Source organism: Euprymna scolopes, chromosome 31 (assembly GCF_053919585.1).
Source record: "Euprymna scolopes isolate OS-2025 chromosome 31, ASM5391958v1, whole genome shotgun sequence".
Taxonomy (NCBI): Eukaryota; Metazoa; Mollusca; class Cephalopoda; order Sepiida; family Sepiolidae; genus Euprymna; species Euprymna scolopes.
Genome location: NC_136512.1, coordinates 8,607,368 through 8,630,804, shown reverse-complemented (window position 1 = coordinate 8,630,804; position 23,437 = coordinate 8,607,368). Strand labels below are relative to the sequence as shown.

General features: G+C 36.4%; 1 protein-coding gene across 12 annotated transcripts in view; it reads right to left on the bottom strand.

The window, feature by feature from the left end:
* The window catches only part of LOC145255614 (pleckstrin homology domain-containing family H member 2-like), a 1,732,783-nt gene that overhangs the window by 173,285 nt on the left and 1,536,061 nt on the right, over positions 1 to 23,437 (bottom strand). For all 12 annotated transcript variants that reach the window (XM_080114122.1, XM_080114121.1, XM_080114126.1 and 9 more), the window contains 2 exons: positions 20,044 to 20,199; positions 5,097 to 5,194 (listed from right to left, as the gene is read on the bottom strand). In XM_080114122.1, the coding sequence (XP_079970248.1) occupies positions 5,097 to 5,194; positions 20,044 to 20,199 (254 nt within the window). Of the gene's footprint in view, positions 1 to 5,096; positions 5,195 to 20,043; positions 20,200 to 23,437 lie in introns of those variants that run through there.

The following is a 23,437-nucleotide window of genomic DNA, read 5'->3' as shown; positions in this document are numbered from 1 at the left end:
GGCCATGCGATGGGTTGATTTCTATTGCAATAAGATATGATGATGAGTGAGAAGGAACACAGACATATACACCTGAGATTACAGTCTCTCAATACACATCATCTGTTATCAATTTCAGGGTACATTTAGCATTTACTATTTATGTATAACAAATTAAGCATGACAAATGACTCCTGCTGATTCATGTGATATTTAGGCACGTCATTCAAGTAACCTTGGATTCTTATGCCAATACAATATACGGTGAGAAGGAACACAGGCCTATAAATTCGAGATTACAGTCTCTCAATACATATCATCTCTAGATTTATAGTCAAAGTGAAGCGGATGATTCGTCCAATGTTTGTCTACTCTGGCTTTGGAGGTATTGAGTGACTCTGCAAATAACACTTCTTCCGGCAGCTGGTTGCACACGTTCAACACACGTTGGGGAGAAGAAGTTTGCTCGAACAGACTTAGCTGCTCCCTTTTCCTGTCACTGCTTATCCAAACACAAGGAATGCCCACAGGTCCTACAATCTTGTTTCAAAGGAAGCATCTTGAGACAGTCCACGTTGTATTCACCATGCAGATATTGAATGGCATCGCCCCCTCATTCGATGGAACATCTAGAAGTGTAAGTCATTTTGAGTTTCAGAACAGTTTCAGACACAAGTCCTGGGAGGTGACTTGTTTGTAGTAGACAGTTCCACAGAACAAAATATTCTTACCGTGTCGAAACCCGGGAAAAGAACATGTGAAATTGCTCCAGAAAAGGTTTAATATTTATGAAGCAATTCTGGTTTCTGATTGGTTGGTAGCAGAACGTGAATTAATTTGATTCGTCAGTTCTTAGCAGCATCGTTTATAAATAGAATCGTCCGACTGTGTGGGATCATACCCCATTATAATTCCTTTATGATGGGATGTCTCCTAGCGGCTTTGGCTGCATGGAGACAGGGTAGTACAAGTCAAGGATTCGTCACTTGACACTCAGCCCAACAGGTGAGGGGCCGGGAACCGGTCCAGCACCTGTTGGACTGAGGTACACTGCCTGGGTAATACCTAGGAGGTCCACCCTCCCAGGCCTTGCCACCGGGCTTTCCGGTGGGGCAAGTTTATTGCTTGCTGCCTGAGGCGCCCCAACCGGGGAATGCCGACGGGGTTACTCAGGCAATTTTTAAAATTGCAGGAGTGCCCCTCCTTTAGGGGAGCCTGCGGGGTTCCCACTTTCCGGCCTTGTGCCACATTTTGCTGAGGTGGGCAGCAAATAAATATCTACCCCATTATAATTCCAAAATATTGCAACAGAACATCAGAGTTGGAAGACCCAGTTGCTTCAGTCACTCTTCATAGTACAGATCATGCAGATCTGAAACCAATTTCGTAACCCTCCTCTGCATCACTTCTATGGTTCCGATGTTACGCATATATCGCAGTGACCATACTGATGCGCCATATTCTAGCTTTGGACGGATCAGTTCCTTATAAACAGATCTTAATCATAATCTTTTCAAGACTATCATCTCTTGCTCTTTTTAGCTCCTTATATTAAGTGGCTTGACGTCTTGTCTCAAGCAATTTCCATAAAAAACATTTTAGACAACCAAAATGGTAAAAGAAGACCTACCAGCAATGCCAGACCAAAGGAAAGATGAAGAATTTTGCCCCTGATTTTTCCTTATTTCTCTAAAGACACCTTTAAATCGTGTGCTAATTCCTGGAAGAAAGAAACCAATTTATTGACCTCATTTATGCAATGATTGACCCATGGTCAGTCAGGCCGAAATTGAATGATTCCTTCAAGACTTTGACCTGACCAATTCCATTCTGTTTATCAAATTGTTAAAGACGCTACAGAGAATGCCTCGGACTTTCTGTTGATTAATATCTTCATCAGGATTTTCTTGCTGTGATGAGATGCGCCCAAAATGGCTGCAGTGTGTTCCATGGTGAGAAAGGCAATTTGATTATCATCGTTAATATGCTCTGCAGGAATAGGGACCTGATTTTCGTTCAAGTGATCCATGGATTAGAGTGAAGGAGGAAGAGAGAGAGAGAAAAATAGAGAGGTACAGACAGAGGGAGTGATTCACAGATAGACATATTGGTAGACAGAAACAAACTGAGAGAGATAGAGAGAGAAATGCAGAAAAGACAAAAGTAGACAAATAGAGAGAGAGAGGGGGGGGAGAAAGAGAGGGAGGGAGGAAATCCAATATAAGGAACATTCTGGAAGGGACAAAAATAAAAACTGACCCAGTCAAGAAAGATCGTTTTTGATCAAGAGCAGAACAGATGCTATACTTTGATCTTAACCTGAAGACAAAAGAACATGTCTTTATTTACTTGTCTCCCCACGAAGGTAAAGTTAGACACAAGATAGGTGGTTTTTGTTATCCTATGTGGCCAATACGAAACATAAACATTGTCACAGTCAAGAAGGATTTCTCCTCTTTTGATCGACGACAGAACGTATCACACTTTCAATTATAGATTCACGAATAAAATTACAAAATTTATTCACAATCTAGCCTGGGTGCCCGGTGTTGCCCGGCTGTTTAGAGGTGTGTGTTGAAAAAAAAAAAAAAAAAATGGTAGTAGGCAGACAGACTAACGCGAAGGAGGAAAAGAACACGAAAAAAAACGTGACGTCTTTGCTGTTGCGTCCGTCACCAAACCGGAAATGGCGAAGGTTTAAATTAAGGCTAGTCAATCAAAAAGATGGGATAACTTTAAAAAATATTGGCGAAAAATCCGACCCCTCCCTGTAAAAATAATGCTCAGTTGAGGGTGAATAAATTAATGTTTTTAACCAATTTTTCGATATTTGTCGACCGAAGGGTTGAGCTTCAAAACGATACCGATCTTGTAAAAATCCGTCGCCTATGTCGAAAGTTCTAGGCAAACAGACATACATACATACATACATACATACATACATTTAAACAGACAGGTGAGATTTATATTATAGATGAGGCAGAAGGTCATCAGAAGTGTGGCGCGATCTGCGGCCAACTTTACGAGGTTCTTTCTTATCCATTCATACCATTTGTCCATCACTTTCACTTCAGCAGACACCACAGTACCACATTTACTCTATGGATGATCTGCTTAAAATGTTCCTGACGGTTTCACTTTGTTTATAAAGATGATTTCAGGTGGAAAACCAAAACAAAAACATGCATGGAGTATTGTTGCCACATCTCGGCTGCTGCACCTGCCACCAGTCTCTCGCTCTTAGAAGGGTTAAAAAATATTGCCCAACAATAACAACCAAATTCCAACCTCTGTCAAATGTTTGGGGTAAAATAACATTAAAAAGTTTAGACTACTTTATATTTATAATACTTTAGACTACATACTATTTCCTGATTTGTTTAAAACTGAAAACAAGCAGGTTAATTTCTAAATGGGAGTGAGACTTAAGTGGGAGGAAATGAAATAGGGAAAGAGTTGTGGAGTAGACGGTGTTTTTTTTTTTTTTTCAAGATTAATTTAGAGGTAAGTGGATGGTAACATTCGATGCTGCTAAGACTAAGCTTCTTTCCTTTAATAAATACAAGAAACTTTCTCAAGCAACATGAATTGGAACAAATACATTGAGGACATTGCCAAGGCTGCTGTGAATAAAGTGGGCTCTCTCTACCATGCTAGAAAATTACTCACACCTGAGAGTATCTTGTACCTCTGTAAAGCCATCATTCGCCAATACATGGAATATTGTTGCCACATCTGGGCTAGTGCATCTGCCACTAGTCTCCCGCTCTTAGACAGAAGTCGCCAACCTAATAGATCCCGCACTAGCAACCAAACTCTCAACCCCTGTCCCATCACCAAAATGTTGTATCTCTGAGCCTATTTTACAAGTATTTTAATGGAATGTGTTGGGACAATCTCAAAGCACTTGTACCTCGTCAATGTAAATACCCGCGACTACCCCGACAAGCAGTAACATCCCACCCCTAAACTGTAGGGATTCCTAAAAAGACAAAGGATACCCTTGTAGGAACAGCTGTGCATGTAATTGTGAGGCAAAGGTTGCGCATTCCACAACCACATCTCTCCTGAATCGGCACTGTTTGAGTCCAGTGGGAAGAAGTCCTAGATGACTGGAAACAATGCAGAGATAATGTTCTGTCTTTTCTAATGCCACGTTTCATCTTGAATTCTTCATTGCATGCGGATTCAGCAATTGTAGCCCCTTTGTGAGTTGCGACACGCCAGGAACATCTGTCATGGTTTAGTTTTTTTCCAGGAGTTGGAATACACACTAAACTGTTTGAGGAAGACCTTGATTTTCCTTGAACTGTTTCCGCTGTCCTCCTGTGGGTCATTTTTCTTTGGATGGGATCTAGTCTTACACACGTAGGTCCAACACGTTGTAGCAGAGTATGTCGCAAGGAACACAGTAATAACTCGACTCCTTTTTTTTTTTTTTTTTTTTGTAACAACGACATTTATTTCCTCATCCTCCTCCTGCCAGATGTGACTTCTAGTTTCTCACATCTCTAACGTTCTCTCTCTCTCTCTCTCTCTCTCTATCTCTCTATCTCTCTCTCTCTCTATCTCTCTCTTTTATAGTCTTTCTTTCTCTTTACCATGACGCCATTTCACACATGGCTCGGTATTTTGCATATAGCCGATATATGCGCTCTGTTACAAGGGCTCCACTGAAAAACTTTCTAGTAGAATACGTCGCAAGGAACATAGAACAAGTAATAACTCGACTCCTTTTTTATTTTGTAACAATAACATTTATTTCCTCATTTTCCCGGCGTATGATTTCTCGTTACGTCACCCTCGTCTTTAACGTGACTCTCTCTCTCTCTCTCTCTCTCTCTCTCTCTCTCTCTCTCTCTCTCTCTCTCTCTCTCTCTCTCTCTTAGTGTTTCTTTTTTTTTTACCGTGGCGTCATTTTGTACACGGCTCAGTATTTGTATATAGTCGCCGTACACTTTGTTGACAATCCTCTTTAAGGCTAATCTTATGGTATGTCCAAGTCAGCCTAGATGTCGTTTTCAGATTATTAACGATACTACCTGTTGCTTAATTTCAGATAATGCACCTTGATCCAGGAACATGTCCAAGGGGAAAAAATGGCTAGATTTTCTTACCTGTTCTTAAATATGAACCGAATTGTTCTGTTTGAGTCGATTTTCCCTGAGTGACTGTCTCTAAAGGCTTGTTCCCACCTTGAAATCACATCGCATACCTGCAAAGAATTTGGATTTGAACATTTAAAACGTTTAAATGAAAATAAAAAAAAAATTTAATTAAAAAGAACAAAACATTTTAAGAAATACACTCGCCATGACAAATAACACATTACCTGAGAACCTATCTTGCAAACTCGTCGGTCTAACATTCACAGACAACATTAATTGAGACAAATTCACTGAGGACATTGCCAAAGCTTATCGTTGAAATTATAAAAAAAAAAACTGATAATTATTTTTCCAGAGATTTTTAAAGTTGATTTATTCGGACTTGAAATTTGAACAAAAGGTGTTCTTTTTCAACATTTTTCACTGTAATTTTTTTTAATACGTATATATATTCGCCTTCCCCTCCATGTATCCCTATGCCCTCAGCCACACCAGAAATGAACTTCCCAGACCCTCCCCTACAAGTTCCTTAAACCCCAAAACTAAAACATTACCGACATACCAAGCGCCCCCTCCCACCTTCCCCCTGGTTCCCTTCCCCTCTTTCTTCCGCCCACCTCGCACCCCCCCCCCCGACCTCATTCACTCTTTCACTCTTTCATCCCATAATAACGAACATTTCTGTAAAAGTCTGAGGAAGCTACAGACGGCCAAAAAAACGGCCGGGTAGCTGAAACAATAATGTAACTTCACAGAAAGATACGGTAATAAAAAATAAAACGCATATTTGCTCTACAACAGTATTGAGCACTTTCTTCAGTTTTTATTAATTACCATTTCCACTAAATATATATATATATTTCTTTTAGAGATTAACTTTGGTCTGTTATCTTTCAAGCACAAGCAGCATTTAGACATAATCTATTATATAAAAGGCTATATGTTTGTCTGTCTGTCTGCCTCCATATTTTCAAACTCTATCTCTTCCGAAACTAAAAGTGACTGAGCGGCGCTAGGGGTCTCAAATGATTAGGGGTTTTTTTTATGGACCGTTCTTTTATGGGTCTTTAGTCGGTTAAAATAGTTTTTAAGAGGTCAGAAATGGGTAAAAATTAAAAAAAAAAATCGTTATACATTTTGTACATTCATCTTAGTTTATTTTTAATCAATTCATACGTATGTCACGTTATTATAGTGGTACACCAGCTTTGATTGCTACAGTTTTGCTTTTGGTTTCGATTCTAGCTGATTGCACCCAAATACATTTTTTTTTTAACTTTTGAAATCACGACTCTATGATAATATATACGAAAGCTGGACAAATTAAAACAAGTCGTATTTAAACATATTCTACGACTGGGCAAAGACGGGCCTCCCCCACCTTCGCTAGTCTACAAAAAAATTATTATAAGCCTCTTTTAAGGAGCATCATCGCAGTTTGTTCTCGTCGGACATTTTTGCCCGTACCTATGGTTTATCATTAAATAACAAAGAAAAAAATAGTGATATGCCGTAAAATAAAAAAAAAAAATCATATTATCCTTCATTTTAAGAACATCAAATTATGTAGATTAGCAACAAAAGAAAATTAAATTAAAAATAAAATAAAGTAATGAAAAATACCGCTTCGAAAATATTTAGAATGGCAGCCATCTTGATTTTTTCTTCACTTTTTCTTTTGTGTGTGTGTGTGTGTGTTTATTTCCAGCATTTATAGAAAAGCATTTATTTTCTTCTTGTATATCTTTCTTACTTATCTATATATTTATATTTATTGATTTCTTATTTTTATCTCTTTTTTTTTTTTGTTGTTGTTGTTGTTCTTGTTTTTACTCTCCATTTTTTTTTATTATTATTATTTTCGTATTTCCATCTCTTGGCTTCTCTATCGTCGCTTCCGTCGCCATCGTCGACAACGCCGCTTACATGAGAAGACAACATGTGCTTTGGAAACGGTTGAAAAGGACTCGATTTGCCTGTCTTCGTCTCTGGGAAATTCTATCAATCAGACAGCGCTTAGCAACAGGATCAAGAGTGGGTGCGGGTCTGGGAATAGTGGCCTTCGTAAGCATTACCAACATGGAGTGGCATCGCGAAGCTGTCTTTCCATTTTTAAAGTGCCTTTTCGCTAACGATGTGGTGACGCGAACTACGTTAACAAAATAACGATTTTTGGGTTCTTTTTAAGAACTCTCCATATTCTTTAAAAAAAATATATATATATATATATATATACAAGATGCTTGGGTGCTTGTTAAGATAGAGTCGACAGCTCGATTTTTTTTTTAATATGTCATTTTAAGCATAAAAAAAATGACCACAACTACGCTCGGTTTAAAAATGGTGGAACCTTAATTGAATTCAATTTAAGTCAAGAGTTATCTTCTTTCTTTGTCATACTGAATTGGTTGCACAACTCTTCCATATGATAAAACTCGATAAATTTCAGTTTTGCTTGTAATTATTTTTCTAATGGATCATTTTTCATAATTTAAAGAATGTATACGTTGGTCTAAAAGATCATCAATGCAAAAAAAGCACCAAAAACAAAACTATAGAAAAGTCCGTATGATGTACTCGGGAAGAAACAAAAATATCACATTCTAAAAATCGCGTAAATTGATGAAGCAGTTTTATTTTTTATAAAGAAAATGATTTGTTAAGAGTTTATTATGAAGCTTATTTCCTAGAACTGCCCACCTGTGGAACACTGTTTCGCTGAACTGCTTCCCGGGTGACTACAGTATGTAGCCTTCAAGTCCAATGTAAACAAGTTCTTGTTGAACCGGCCCCTTAAGTAATCAAATTCTAACGAATTTACATCATTAACAATTACTACACTACCGCCTTACATTCATTAACCCTTACGGCCCTGTCGGTGGGGCATTAGAATACGCCGACTGCCCCCCTGCAAAGGGTAAAAGTCCCTCAATGGGGGTCCTGGATATGACCTTAAACTATATCCAGTGGTGAGGCCCCAGCTTGTGGGCTTTGGGGAGTGTGGAGCCACCCTTTAATTACCATTGCTCCCAGGTCCACTCTGACCCAGAGTGGTAGTACCTGTTAGGGTTCTAACTATGGGTTAAATAGAAACCGACGTGAAAACAACAAATATATTCTATTAAAAAAAATTTTTCTTCAAAATCTTTGGATTCGGCATTAAATAACCCGGAAAGGGTTGATATGCCGTAAAACAAAAACAACCAACCAAAATCATTAACCCTTATCCTCGAGTGGCCTTCAGGCCTTGATAAAAGGTGACTTCCTTGTAAAATAGAACATATCCGCGTGTTCAACTAAACTTCTCGTTTACTTCTCAACCGTTGAGTCAGTAAAAAATTTAAGAATATTTTTTTAAAATCTTTTTTCCTCACGTTCACCCCTAACATATCGCCACTTCGAAGTAAGGGGCTACTATTTGGGACCATCGGGCCAAGATCAAAGTGTAGTATCTGTGCTTCAGATGCTACACTTCAGTATCTTGTTCTCTGTCAGTGGAGGTATAAATCCTTCACGACTGAGACAATTTTTAATTTGTGTTCCTTTTCTCCACATAAAAAAACGACCCGGGATCTAACTCTGTCCCATAGAGAGGCATTGGAAATATTAACACGATTCTGACTTATGCTAAAGCTAAACTTTTGCATATCAGTACAGCCAGAGAAACAGATAGCAGGAAGGGAATTCCAAAGTCTAGCTGTTCGAGAGAAAAAAAAAACAAACTATTAGAATAGAAAGCTTTCTGGCATTTAGGGATCTCAACAGTAAAGGGGTGAGATTTTGTTGCTAAGCAGGTTTATCGGCGATATGTACATCGAGGGGGCACAAATACTAGTTCACCAGAGCACATTCCATTAAAATATTTGTAAAACAGACAGAGATGTAACATTGTGGCGATGGGACAGGGGTTGGAGCTTAGTCGACAAAGAGGGATTTATTAGATTGAAAACTCTTTTTTTGGACGCTATCCAAATGGGAAAGACTAGTGGTCGATGCACCAGCCCAGATGTGGCAACAACGCTCTATACATGAGCGAATAGTGGCTTTGTAGAGGTACAGGTGGGAGTAGTTTTCTAGCTCGACAGAGGGAACCCATCTTCTTTGCAGCAGTCTTTGCAATGTCCTCAATGTATTTGTTCCCGTTCATATTGCCTGTGAATGTTGACCCATTAACGGCTGTTTTTGGCGGGGAAAAAATAAATTGAAAGTGTTCCCGAGGTCCAAATATCATATATATCAAGTTTTATATCTGTAGATCATTATTCAGAGAGGAGTTTGGTAGAGACATTCGCACACACATGTAAAACAGGTCACTTTTATATATATATATATATATATATATATATATATATATATATATATATATATAAGTGAAAGTGTGTGTGTGTACATTTCCCTATGCAATAACTCTGTCAATTTCTAATCTACAAACTCGAAATTTGATATACAGGGTACTGAGATTTGGGAAAATCGATGTGATCGGGTTTTGGCAAGAAATTTGGCGATTAAGGGGTCAAAGTTCAACGATTTGACCTTTGAGAACTCTACCAAACTCCTCCGACAATTTTGGGTCTAGCCACTTGAAATTTAAGATATAGGTTCCTTGGACATAGATCTAACTTAATAACTTGATTTGAGCCCAAAACAATAAATTTTAAGGTGTCATAATAGGGGTCAAAGTTAAAAAATTTGACCTCTGCGGTTTCTACCAAATTACTCAGACAATTTCTGGTCTAAATATTTGAAATTTTACATAAAGGGTATTCAGAGATAGGGCAAACTTTTTCATCAGTTTGGGTCGAAAATATTTAGTTACCAATATATAAATGTATGTATGTCTGTTTGCATGTCTGCCTTAAACTTTCAATAGAGGCGACGGATTTTACCAAGATCAGTATCGTTTTAAAGTTCGACCTTTCATACGACAAATATCGAAAAATTGGCTAAAAACATTAATACCTTCCCCTTCAACTAGGCACTTTTCTACAGGGGGGGGGGTCACTTTTTTCGCCGATATTTTTTTAATTTATCCTCTCCTTTAGATTGTTTAGCCTTAATTTTAAAAAATGTTGCTTTCGGTTTGGTGGTGGTCGTAACAGCATAAACGTTAGGTTTTACCCTGTTCTTTTCCTCCTTTGCGGTACGGGTTCGAGCCTGCCTTCCTACTACCACTTTTTTTTTTTTTTTGCTCAACATACACATCCAAACACCTGGGCAACGCTGGGCTGAAATGCTAGTACATATATAATTTGTGATAGGACGATTCCAATATATTTCCTGATTCTGATACAATTACAGATTCCGATACAATTACCGATTCCGATTCTTTATAAATCTCTAAATAACTTACTATAAAGTTGTTTTATTATCCAACTACCGTAAAAACACATGGTCAGTGTGCAGATATTTTGCTGAAATGTGAAAATATACTTGTCTGGATGATCTATAAACTTTAGTTTTACTGGTATTTTAAAATCAATAAATATTTATTATTTTATTATTATTACCAGCTGTAGAAGATTTTGTTTTAAACAAAACCAAAAAAAAAAAAAAAAAAAAGATAATTAAATGAATTGTTTTTGGCATTGGAAAATAAATACAATTTTTTCTGTTTCAGATACGAATTCCAATATCCCAAAAAGTTCCAATTTTTCTGATTCTCGATTCCGATCCCCATTAATCGTCCCAACACTAATATATATATATATATATATATATATATATATATATATATATATATATATATATATTAGAATTTCAGCCCGGCGTTGCCCGGGTGTTTGGAGGTGATGTTGAGCAAAAAAAAAAAGTCAATTTTTTTTTAACTTTGATCCCTATTATGACCCCTTACCATTTGTTTTGGGCTTAAACCAAGTTATTAAGTTAGATCCATGTCCAAGGAATCTATATCTAAAATTTCAAGTGTTTAGACCCAAAATTGTCGGAGGAGTTTGGTAGAGCTCTCAAAGGTCAAATCGTTGAACTTTGACCCCTTAACAGCCAAATTTCTGTCTGAAAACCAATCACAAAGATTTTCCTAAATCTCAGTACCCTGTATATCAAATTTCGAGTCTGTAGACTTAAAATTGACAGAGTTATTGTGTAGAGAAATGTACAAAGACACATACAGAGACACGTTCACTTTTATATAAATATAGATATATATTAACATGTCTGTGTGTTAGAACAGTTTGATTCTAAATTCTATGCAATTAATTAATGAACGCTCATGTTTAAAAGGGATATGCAAATTAGTTAATTTTCATGAAGTAGCTACCCATTAAATAATCTTAAAATAGAAAAAAGTAGGCTTTTAATATCAATATCAGAGCGAGAAAAAAGATTTTCTAATAATAAAATCAATAAATATTTATCATGTTATCATTTGTTTAAAATCAATAAACATTTATAAGTTTAACATGAATAAAAATCAATATTTATCATTTAACCATAAGTAAAAATCAATAACTATTTATCACTTAATCATCTATAGAAATCAATAATTATTTATCATTTAATTATCAATAAATATCAATAAATATCAATAAATATTTATACTTTTATCATAAATAAAAATCAATATCATTCTATCATAAGTACTAAAAATGGAAAATTAACTTTTACACAAACAAAACAAATAAAAAGAATCGTTTTTGGAATCGGAAATTCGGCTAAAATTTTTCACATTTCAATTCATCGTTTGCAACGTTAATTTCAGCTAAAGAAAATTCAACAATTTGCCTTTTTTTAAACTTTTTTTTTTTTAATTTTTTTTTTTTTTTTAAATTCGCTTCCAGAAAGTCTGTTATAATGATTTTCTGAAAATAACTTTGGCCTGCAAGAACGACTTCCGAGTTTTGTATTTAAAAATAACGTTTGCTCATGTTTTATTCATATTTCTTTTTAGCTTCATCCGTCAAATGTCTAAGGGCTTACCCATGACAGGATAGATTTTTTCTTTTCCTTTGTTGAGACATGGCATATTTAGGCCGCCATCAACATCTCGGTAAAAAAAAAAAAAAAAAAATCTATAAAATCAAAACAATGTATGCACAATCATTTTTCAGCATACAGAAAATTATAAATTATAGTTTTTTTCTTTATTTAACCCATACTTCTAATAAGCTTGGTAATTTTGCAGTGTAGTTAACACCATATACGGCATATACGGCATAATCACATTGACACACCGGTTCCTGCTAGATCACCGAAGTTAAGCAACGTTGAACCTAGTCAGTACTAAATGGGTGACCATTTGAAACTTCCAGGTACTGAATGTGCTCTCCGCTTATCTCGGCATTGTTTCCAGTCGTCCTGATCTTCTCCTTGTCACTGGACCCAAACAGTGCCGATTCAGGAGAGATATGGTTAGGGACTGCGCGACCCTTGCCTCACAATTACACACGCAACAGGGGTATCCTTTGTCTTTCGAGACTGGACAGAGGCATCGATCGATCGATCGAGTTAACAGCCGAGAAAAAAAAAGCTCAAAAAAACAAAATATCCGAAAAATATGTTTTATTAAACATATTAAAACTTAATCTCCTACCGATTTGTACACTTGAATATTCTTCTTTACTATTAGAAGTTTCAGAGAAGTCATATTATGTAATTAATAATCAGCGTTAAACTATTTATAAGGGTACTTGAGATTTAATTAAACCATTTGAAAGGGTACACAAAATTCAATTAAACCATTTGAAAGGGTACTTTGAAATTTGCATATTAATGTCATAAATTCAATTAAAAAATATTTTTTTCTAAAATTTTATTGGAATTTTGACGTTCCTAAATTGGAACATCAAACTTTAATGCCTCCCAATTGGCATATATAAATAACCATTAATATAAAAACTAACATGTTCAATTTGCTCAAAAACAACAGCATCTAAAAAAAAAAAAAAAATTTCAGGTACCTGTCCTCACTAGGGCCCAATCCCCAATAAACTAAAAATCTAATATTAGGGACAAATTGAGTACCCCCAGCAAAAAATCGAAAAAATGCTGCCTTTGAACATTTTGTTACCTCTTATCATTGTTAACTAATAAAATACTTTAAATAATTTTTGTAAATAAGTTGGGGGGGGGTCGTTTAGAGAAAAGGGAAACTTGATCAATTGACATTATTTTTAGAATATGATTTTTTTTTTTTTTTTTTTTTTTTTTTTTGACAAACTCATTGGATTGGTTTCATGTCTTCTGAACAAACAAGACCAGTCTCTAGACACAGACCCAGAAACATACACAATTTAATTAAATGTCATTCTTGGAGGCAAAAATTAAAAAAAAAAAACAAGTACTTGTCTTAATTCAACTCCGGGATGGAAATTTCTGAAATAGCTTTTCGCCTAATGAGAGAGATGATCGAATCAAATCTCTTGTACTTTCAACGAGCCGTACTTGAAATGGCAGACATTAACATGTCCGCCTTGAGATATTTTATTTCCTTTTGTAATGTAGTCGTTACATGCTAACACTCAGGACCCACACATTGTATGCAGACAGTCGCAATGAAAACAAAGACAAGGAAAGAAATTGATTCAATTTTTTCAGTTGAAACAACAGACATTTATTTACAGGTACTTCCAGAATAACGTCTTGTCTATTAATTTATTTTATTGCGGACTATTATCCTCATCTTTCTTAGCTGCTGTTTCACAACGTTTTGACCAACTATTCCTCTGGTCTTCGTCAGGTAGTAACCGCGATGAGAAACAACAACTAATAAAGATGAGGATAATAGTCCGCAATAAAATAAATTTATAAATAATGCTCAACTCAATAATGAATTCCAATTAAATAATAGTCTTGTCTATTATTCAAAAGTCTTTTCGCATTCCAATGTGCTTAACAAGACTCTTCCATGTCGAACATGTGATACTCTATCTTTGTCTAACCATGTTTAGGACACGTCTTTCCTTTTGTAACATATCTATCTCTGTCCTTCTTTGCAAAGTTTTATCTTTTTTTATAATCTTTTCTTTCCTTTTTCCTTGCTGTAACGTCACCTCGCACATGGCTCGGTCATTTGTATATGTTGGCTGTTGCTGCTGCTGCATTCATGCTCTGGGCCCAACTCTCTTCCTGATCTACATCAATGATCTCCCAAAACACATATTTAAATCATTTGTTGACATCTATGCTGATGACATGACTATCTATGGCAACGCATCAAAGGCAGTAAATGCAAAGTTCTCTCTAATTCTCTCTTCTCTGATCTTGAGCGCATGGTACAGTGAGGGAAGAGGTGGCTGGTCACTTTTAATGCATCCAAAACCAAGCTTCTATCTTTACATCATCAACGCTCTGATCCCCATCTGGCATCAATTGAAATCGATGGCTCTCGTCTTGGGGAGGCTCCATGTTTTGACAAGCTTCTGGGTTTGACCTTTACTCCTGATCTGAAATGGAACATGTACATCAGGTCTGTTGCCAAGGACACTGGGAAAATGGTGAGATCCTTCTACCGCTCCAGAAGATATCTCTCTACTGATACAATTCTCTATCTGTATAAAAGCCAAGTACGTCCAAGGATGGAGTACTGCTGCCACATCTGCAGGAGGTGCTAAAAACAGCCTATCCTGCCTTGACAGAGTACAAAATAGACTTTGTAGCTTAGTGGGGGATGCCCTTTTCTCTTCCCTGCAGCCTCTCTCCCACAGAAGAGACGTTGTGAGCCTATCCTTGTTTTATCGTTATTTCCATGGCAGGTGCTCGTCTGAACTCCAATCTCTGGTCCCCCCTCGCCAATCTTTCACGAAACACACCCGTTTAGCTGAATCCACTGTGAAAAATTTCCCCCACTCTTTATCTGTGCCTAAATCAAAACGTGGATTCCATGAACAAAGCTTCTTTCTTGGAGCTGCACACCTGTGGAACTCTGTTCCGTCTGCCTGCTTCCCACCGGACTACAACTTGGATGTCTTCAAGTCCAACGTTAACAAATTCCTAATGAACCGCCCCCTTAAGTAAACACTTCATCAAATCTCCACACTAACATACTGTACTTGCAATAACCCTTATCCATGAGTGGCTTCCGGGCCTTGATAAGTGGTGACCACCATGTAAAAAAAAAAAAAAAAAACATATTGCTCTGCCGAAGGAGGAATACTTGGGGAGAATGATATCCTAACAAAATAACCTATACTACACTTCACCCTCAAAGGAGAAGGTAATGTCTGCAAAAATATCTCATTAGGGCAGGTACGACACTACTTCTCTCCAAACAATGGAGGAGATAATGCCTGGAAGGATATATAATGACCTCAGAAGAGATATTACGCTAAACATCTCCTCTTTATCCAACAAATAGAAGGTTCATCCAGGAAGGGTGGTATTATTACCACAGAACAAATATTGCACGAATTTTGCCCAAAAATATGGAGAAGGTAATCCCTGGGAGAATAGTATAACAATAACAGAAATAATGCTACACAACCTCTACTAGAATTTAGTATATCAAAGACATTAATAGTATAGTTAAGACAAATACCAAATCTCCATTAGTAATAAAAATAATAATATACAGGGTGGCCCACTTAAAAGTAACCCAACCTCTCTAATCTTTCTCTTAATGACCAACTGACACCACAAGACAAAATGCAATTCTTTTTTCAACAAGATGGCGCTATGTGCCACATATCTCACAAAACTGGATTCTTTTAATATGGCCAACATCTTTTCGGCACACATCTCTCTATACTGTCCAGATTTAACTTCCCTCTGGAGTCATCTGATCTAAGCCTGACTTTAGAAATCATATTACACATCCATTGTATCATTCTCAATGTTGTTATGCAATATGATTGGAAAATAGTGGCGGTGATGTGTGTACAGGGTGGAACGATAAAATTGTTGCCCTAGAAAAGATGACATGATTCCATTTCCGTTTGATGAAAACCGGTTTTCTTTTTGTATTGCAGACCAGCTACTAGTTGGCCAATGGCGATAGGAGCCTTCTATCATGTCTGAAAGTGACACAATGTTCAAGATGTGCTGCTGTACACCTCATGCTCTTTACCGATCCAAGTTATGACAACAGGACCATTGCCAACACCCTCAAAATGCATGTAGAATTGCCACGAATAACAGGCATGTGCCCAGGGTGATAAAAACAAAGTTTCCGGCCACAATTATGGTCCTCAGTGTGGTTTCAAGTGAGGACCAGATCATGCCACATCTTATCTTCAAAGTTGACGAACGTCAACACCAAAGTGTACCTGGATGTGCTGAAGAGTGTGGTGATCTCCTGGTGCAATCAGGTGACCGCTGGCAGACCCTGGGTGTGGTACCAAGATTTAGCGCCAGCTCACAAGTCCAAAAAGACCCAGGCTTGGCTTCAGAAGGATTGCTACGACTTTGTATATTTTTCTCATTGGTCCACCCCCCTCCTCCCCTGACCTGAACTCGCTGAACTACTTCGTTTGGTCATACATCGAAAACAGCATCAACATGACCACCCACAACACTAAAGCCAGCCTGATCGCTGCAATCCGCCAAGTATTCGCTGAGCTCCTGCTGGCACTTTGTGGAAAAGGCATGTTCCAAGTTCCGGACATGTATTGAGGCAGTGATTGAGGCTAAAGGCGGCTACATTGAATAGATGTCAGCTCTACTGCATAATCAAGTTACCTGAGTTGTTTTTTTTTTCAATAAAAGTTTTAAAATAAAACTACAGTGTTTAAGGAGTGAGCCGACCGAGAAGCCCGGCGCAAAAAAGCTTTTGGCGGACATACAGAAAAGTGCACACACACACACACACACACACACACACACACACACACACTTTCGCTTTTATATATATATATATAGATAATGAATTATTCTACAATTGGACACGTGCATTATAAAAGGGGGTATTTTTTGTTAGATAAATACTGTACTGAAGTTTTATTTTTTAAAAGTGTATTTCATTAGTAAATTAAAAATGCACCCATTGTAAAATATTTTCTTACAATTTTTTTTTTTTTTTTAATAAGCAGATACTGTCTATTTCTTATGAGGTATCCTGGTGTAGACACCTGGCTCGGATATGTTAATATATGTAATAATACACATCAATAAAAGTTTAAAAATAAACCTGTAGTGTTGTTTTCTTTACGGTGACAATTTTATCGTAATATTATCTCTATCCATCTACTCTGTGTGTATGAGTTCGTTTCCTATGGACTCAAAAACGACTGGGATGATTTTTTTTAAATTTCACACGAAGGTATTTTATGTGCATGGCCATGTTCTTAGATAGGTTTTGTATTGGAATGTCTTCGATGATCAAAATAATCTGATAAAAGAAGAACAACTAATTTTTACCAAAGTTAACATCCTTATACATGCTAACATAAGTGTATTTGAGAAGTTTTATTACCGCACAAGTCGAAAATATGAGAGGATGAAACATTCGTTAATCATCATTCAATCCTGGGAAACGTCGGGTATTCCTGCTAGTTCTCTATATTCATACATTTTCATCAACTGTTACTTTACTTCCCTAACCCTCCTGTTCATATATTTTTTCTTTCTCGTTTTTCTAATTACATTTTTCTTTTTTCAGCCTCTTCTTTTTTTATGCTTTTTTTTTTTAACAAAATAAATTCTTTCTTTCTCGACCTTTTTTACTTTATTTTTTTCTCTGACTTTTTTCAGCAATCAACTTCTTTCTTCCGCTTTGTTTTTCATTCAAAAATCATTTTCTTTTCTTTTTTTTTTCATTCTTTCTTAAAACCTGTTCCTTTCTTTATTATTCCTTTCCTTTTTTGTGCTTTTTCTTGCAACTAACTTCTTTCTTTCTCAAAACTCCCCTTTTCTTGTTTTTTCAAAACTTCTTATTCCTTTCTTTTTTTCTCAAAACTTTTTTCTTTTTTTCCTTTTTATTTCTTTCTTCCTCAAAACTGCCTTTTCTCTCCTTTCTTTCTTAAAATTCTCCTTTTCTTTCTTTTTCTCAAATTTTTTCCTTTCATTTTTTTTTATTTATTTCTTTTTTATTATTTCTTCTTTCCTTTTTTTTCAATCTCTTTCTCTTATTTTTTTAGGGGGGGGGGGCTTTCTTTTCCTTCTTTTTTTCCCAGCAACTTCCTTTCTTTCTATCTTTTGGTCATTCTTACTTTCTCCCTCTCTTCCCCTCCCTCTCTATCATATCCCTCACCATCTCCTCCGCCATCAATCCAATCCAAGTCTTTTTTCCTTTCACTCGGAAATACTTTTATTACAACCCCAAGGCAAACGTCGGCATCACATTTAAAATCACAGAAGAAAGGGGGCACACCTCTGACCAAAATGTCTACTTTAGTATTTCTCCTCCTCTCCCGTTTTTGATTTGATTTGATCAGAAAAAAAAATGCCTTCGTGAGAGAGTTACCGTGGAAGACAAAAATAATCAGGGAAAGTAATTAAAGCAAACACTTATCACTACATCGTGTTCCTCATTAGCAGCAGCAGCAGCATCCCTAACATAATCATTATCATTGGCATGACTTAATACCTGCGGTTATATACCATCTTCTCGAGCAACAGGATAATGTGATCTTCTGTTAAAAGCCTTAACAGAGAATTAATACGGAAAATGCGTTTCTTGTTCCCTTCTTTGTTTCCCCGTCGTACTTCATCGGAATATTTCCATACGATTCCTATCTTTAGACCGAAGAACACGAATACAAAGACATGACTAACGCTAATGCATTTTATATACTAATGAGTCACAACTTGCCAAGGGCCAAAAGCAACTCGAGGATAAGAATGAATAAAATTGTCATTCTTGTAATGAACAATATTGTTGCAGACGATCGATTCTAGTGATGCACTGGTTCTGAGCACGGTTGATTGTTTCCCCTTGATTGTTCCCGAAAGAAACCAGAGACTATTAAGAATAAACCTCTGTCGAACCTCTCTTGTAGGGCTCTCACAAAATGAGTGATCTATCCCCCCCCCATTAATAATTAACAAGGTAACTAATAGGCGCTAGGCGACGGGAATAGTCCATTTTTTTTTATTTCGAGGGTGGGTATAGGAATATATTTGTTAAGTAAAAAAAAAAAAATTGGAAGCGTAAAATAAAGTTTTTATAAATAAACGTTTTCACATACCTGTAAATTGTACCTATTTACAATGCCTCCCCACGGGACAGAGTTAGACACCAGGGTCGTTTTTTAATGTGGAGAAAAGGAACAAAAATAAAAATTGTCTCAGTCGTGAAGGACCCCTCCCTCCACCGGCAGAGAACAAGAAACCGAAGTGCAGCATCTGAAGAACAGATGGTATTTATTTGCTCCCCCACCGAGCAAATTAGGCACAAGGCCAATTTTTAATGTGAGGAGTGAAGGGAGGGGGAAGGGGAAAAGGGGACCAGCTCCCGAGGGGTGGGAAATGGGAGCTGGTTAAAGGTCAGGCATGTGGGGTTGCCCCCACATCTGGTCTTTGCTAGTCATAGCTAGTCATAGCTTGCAGCATCTGCAGAACAGATACTACACTTTGATCTTGTCTTGTTTTGTTATTGAAAAGCACGTTTGAATTGTAAAATATAATCGCCATATTGTTTTGACGTTTTGGTTGGTTAGCGAGATTGCTGGCATGCGTTTTTCTCAGCCAATCAGAATATGGCTAGGTTTATGCCTAGTATTGACACCAATTTAGTTAATGAAATGTGTTCGGAATATTCCACTTACGTTTGTAGGTAAGCACAGGATGATAACGGTCGAAGCGACAAGAATAATATAAAGATGTTTCATATTTTAAAGACAGAGTAAGAAGTGCAAAAAATCATTGAAAATTTTATATCTATATCATTAATTGCTAGATGAAATATAATGCTTTTAAAGTGCAACCAAATGTACATTACATAAAATAAATCCAAGGTAATTTTTTGATTCAATTTAAATTAAATTTTTATACCTTACATGTAACGACTTTTCATTCTAAAACTGAGTTTTACTTGTGAATCGCCGTGAAGATAAAGGCTACTTACTTTAACCTGTGGCGGGAGGCAGTGTTCTGTTTGGCCGCCAGTCGGGTCGTCTGTGAACAAAGAGAAACCTGATGTTTTACATTCTCTAATAACAAGGATCTTGTGAAGATTCTGAAGCAATTCGTGCACTGTCGTCGAACCATCCAGACTGATCACCTGGTAGAATAAGAAAAATGACGTTTAAGAAAAATATAAAATTCTACATGACCAAATAAAATAAAAAACTTATAGACATGTTATGTAAAATTTCTCAAATAAAGTATTTTTTTTATTTTTATTCTGAAACTAGGCTGGGTGCCTGGCGTTGCCCGGGTGTTGGGAGGTGTGTGTTGAGCAAAAAAAAAAAAAAAAAAAAAAAAAAGGCGTAGTAGGCAGGCAAGCTTGAACACGTACAGTGAAGGAGGAAGAGAAAGTGAAAAAAAAAAGTGACGTCTTTGTTGTTGCGCCGATCGCCAAACCGGAAGTTATGTAGGTTTAAATTAAGGCTAGACAATCGAAAACAGGGGATGGCTTTCGAAAACATCGGCGAAAACAGCGACCCCTCCTTGTAAAAAACTGCTCAGTTAAGGATGAAAGAATTAATGTTTTTGGCCAATTATTTTATATTTGTCGTCCGAAGGGCTGAGCTTCAAAATGATACCAATCTCGTGAAAATCCGTCGCCTCTGCCAAAAGTTTTAGGCATACATACATAATACATACATACATACATACATACATACATACATACATACATACATACAGGTATACATTTAAACAGACAGTTGATATTTATATTATAGATGAATGTTGTTAAAAGAAATATTGGGCTGAAAAGAATATAATTTATATTACGTTTCTAAATTTTTGATATGATGAGGAGTTGTCTGTTTTATTTGGATTCTTTGGACTACTGTCCTCATCGTGATACTATTCTATTTTTAAAAACCAATCAATTAAATATAATTGATTGGTTATTCAGAATTAAATATTCATTTTTATCACCTGATAACAAATAAATAATAATCCAAGACATTTAAGAAAAAGAAAAATATTCAACATGGCGAAATAAAATACTGATGATAAATACTGACCACAAGATGAAAAAAAAATAAATAAACGGGAATTAATGAGTGAATCTCAGGATATGAATGTTGTTAAAAGAAATATTCGGCTGGATAGAATATGTAATCAATTAAATTAATTGGAATGTTATTTTGTTCTGTGAAACAGACTGATAATTTATGTAATTGATTGGCTGTTCAGAATTAAACACTAATTTTTATCACCTGATAGCAAATAAATAAAAAGAAATGGAAGAAAAATACAAAATTCCACATGTGAAAAAAAAATGACTAAGAGCATTTTATGTGAAATCCTTCGATAAAATAGTGAATGATTAAAACTTTTATTCTGCTAAAAATGAATGGGTGGATCTCAGCAAATCAATGTTACTACAAGAAATATTGGAATGGATAGAGAATATAAACGATTACATCCAACTACTGTTCTCATCTTGAATGTCGTTTTTGTAACGTTTCGGTCGATGTAACCTCCGACCTTCTTCAGGTGTATCTTGTTGTTCAAGACGCCCCTCCATGGGATTAATGGGCAATCTCATGACGTCAATTCTTGTAACGAGTACCGACGCCCGGCAGTCAAAGATTGGTACACGGCCGATGAGGTCGTGCACAAATTCCCAACAGTTGAGGAATGGTATTGCTCAACCCGCTTTGCCTGTAATATATGTGAATACATGTTTCTAAAAGCCCTGTGTTCCTTTTGTTTTATTACCATTTAACACCATAACACTTGTTGAACTCGGAAATGTTTCTTTCAAACTCAGGAATTTGGACATAATTTCAAATGGAACCCTTTATTTACTTAACGGAGGTAGCATGTTCTTGTTCCGTCATCCATGACTGGGTGGAGGTCCCGAGTAATTCGCAAATGTATTTTTCAGTCACCCACACTGAGAATTGAATCTTCAATCTTCAGGAGAATATCACTTTTTACAATTGATTTTTCCAAGTATTCTAACTACTGCACCGTGGGTTCTTGCAAACTTGCGTTGTGAAAATGACAACTCAAGATGAGAACAAATAATACCAATAACCAATCCGCATCTAAAAAATTCAGAAACTTTGATTACATTGCACAACTACATCTTTTTTACGGTTCATTTTATTTAGATGGCTATTCATATTATTTGGATTCTTCGGACTGCTGTTTTCATCTTAAGTGAGATTTTGCACAACAATTCAGTAAATATGTAACGTTACACATGAAGACCCAACACGTTGTAGACAGAGTACGGCACAAGGAACATAAGACAAGTAGTATCCTGACTCCTTTTCTTGTGTAACAAACATTTGTTTCCCAAAATAAAACGTGATTCTGAACGTGATCTCAAACATGATTCACATCTCTAACGTGATCGTCCTTTTTATAGCCTTGCTTTTTCCCTACTGGTGACGTCATTTTTGCATGCATGTAACCTCCAACTTTCTTGCTAAACTCGGGAATTTACACGGAATTTCAAACAAAAACTTTTATTTAATCCACAGGAGTACCATGCTCTTATTCTGTCAGCCATGACCGAGTAGAAACCCATAGTAATTTGCAATTATAGTTTTGGGTCGCCCACACTGAGGGTTGAACATTCACGTTCCACGAATGTAACTTTTACAACTGAATTTCACAAAATATTCTATCCATTGTGTCACGGGTCCTTGCGGACAAGATACACCTGAAGAAGATCAGAGGTTACATTGGCCAAAACGTCATGCAAATAATATTCAAGATAAGAACAGTAGTCATATTCAAATAATAGGGATATATTTTGAGTATCACCCACACTCAAGAATGAATCTTCAACCTCCAGAAGAGTGTAGCTTGCAACAGAATTTTACCAACTACTTTATCTGTTATGCTACTCTTCTGGTGGTTGAAGGTTCAATTCTCAGTGCGAGCCATATTCAAAAATATAATTGGAAATTACTTAGGACTTCTACCTGGTCATGGCTGACCGAACCAGAACATGCTATCCCTGTGGATTAAATATATGGTTTCATTAGAATTCCATGCAGATTCCTGAGTTTGATAAAATACACTTTTAGAAGAGCGGAGGTTACAACGGTTGAAACGTTTTGAAAATAACAAAGATGAGAACAGTAGTTTGAATAATAGGAATTATCGATCCACATCTCAAAAATTCAGAAAATAAGTTTTGATCTTATGACTTGGAATACCAGTCAAATTAAATACTCGACATAACTTGTTTTCGAACAAAATCCAGTTAGGAAATTAGTTAAAAACAATTTATTTTGATTTACCTTATGTGTGATCTGTTTGCATTAATAAAATTTAATACAAGGTGGAACGATAAAATTGTCTCCCAAGAAAAGACGGCATGA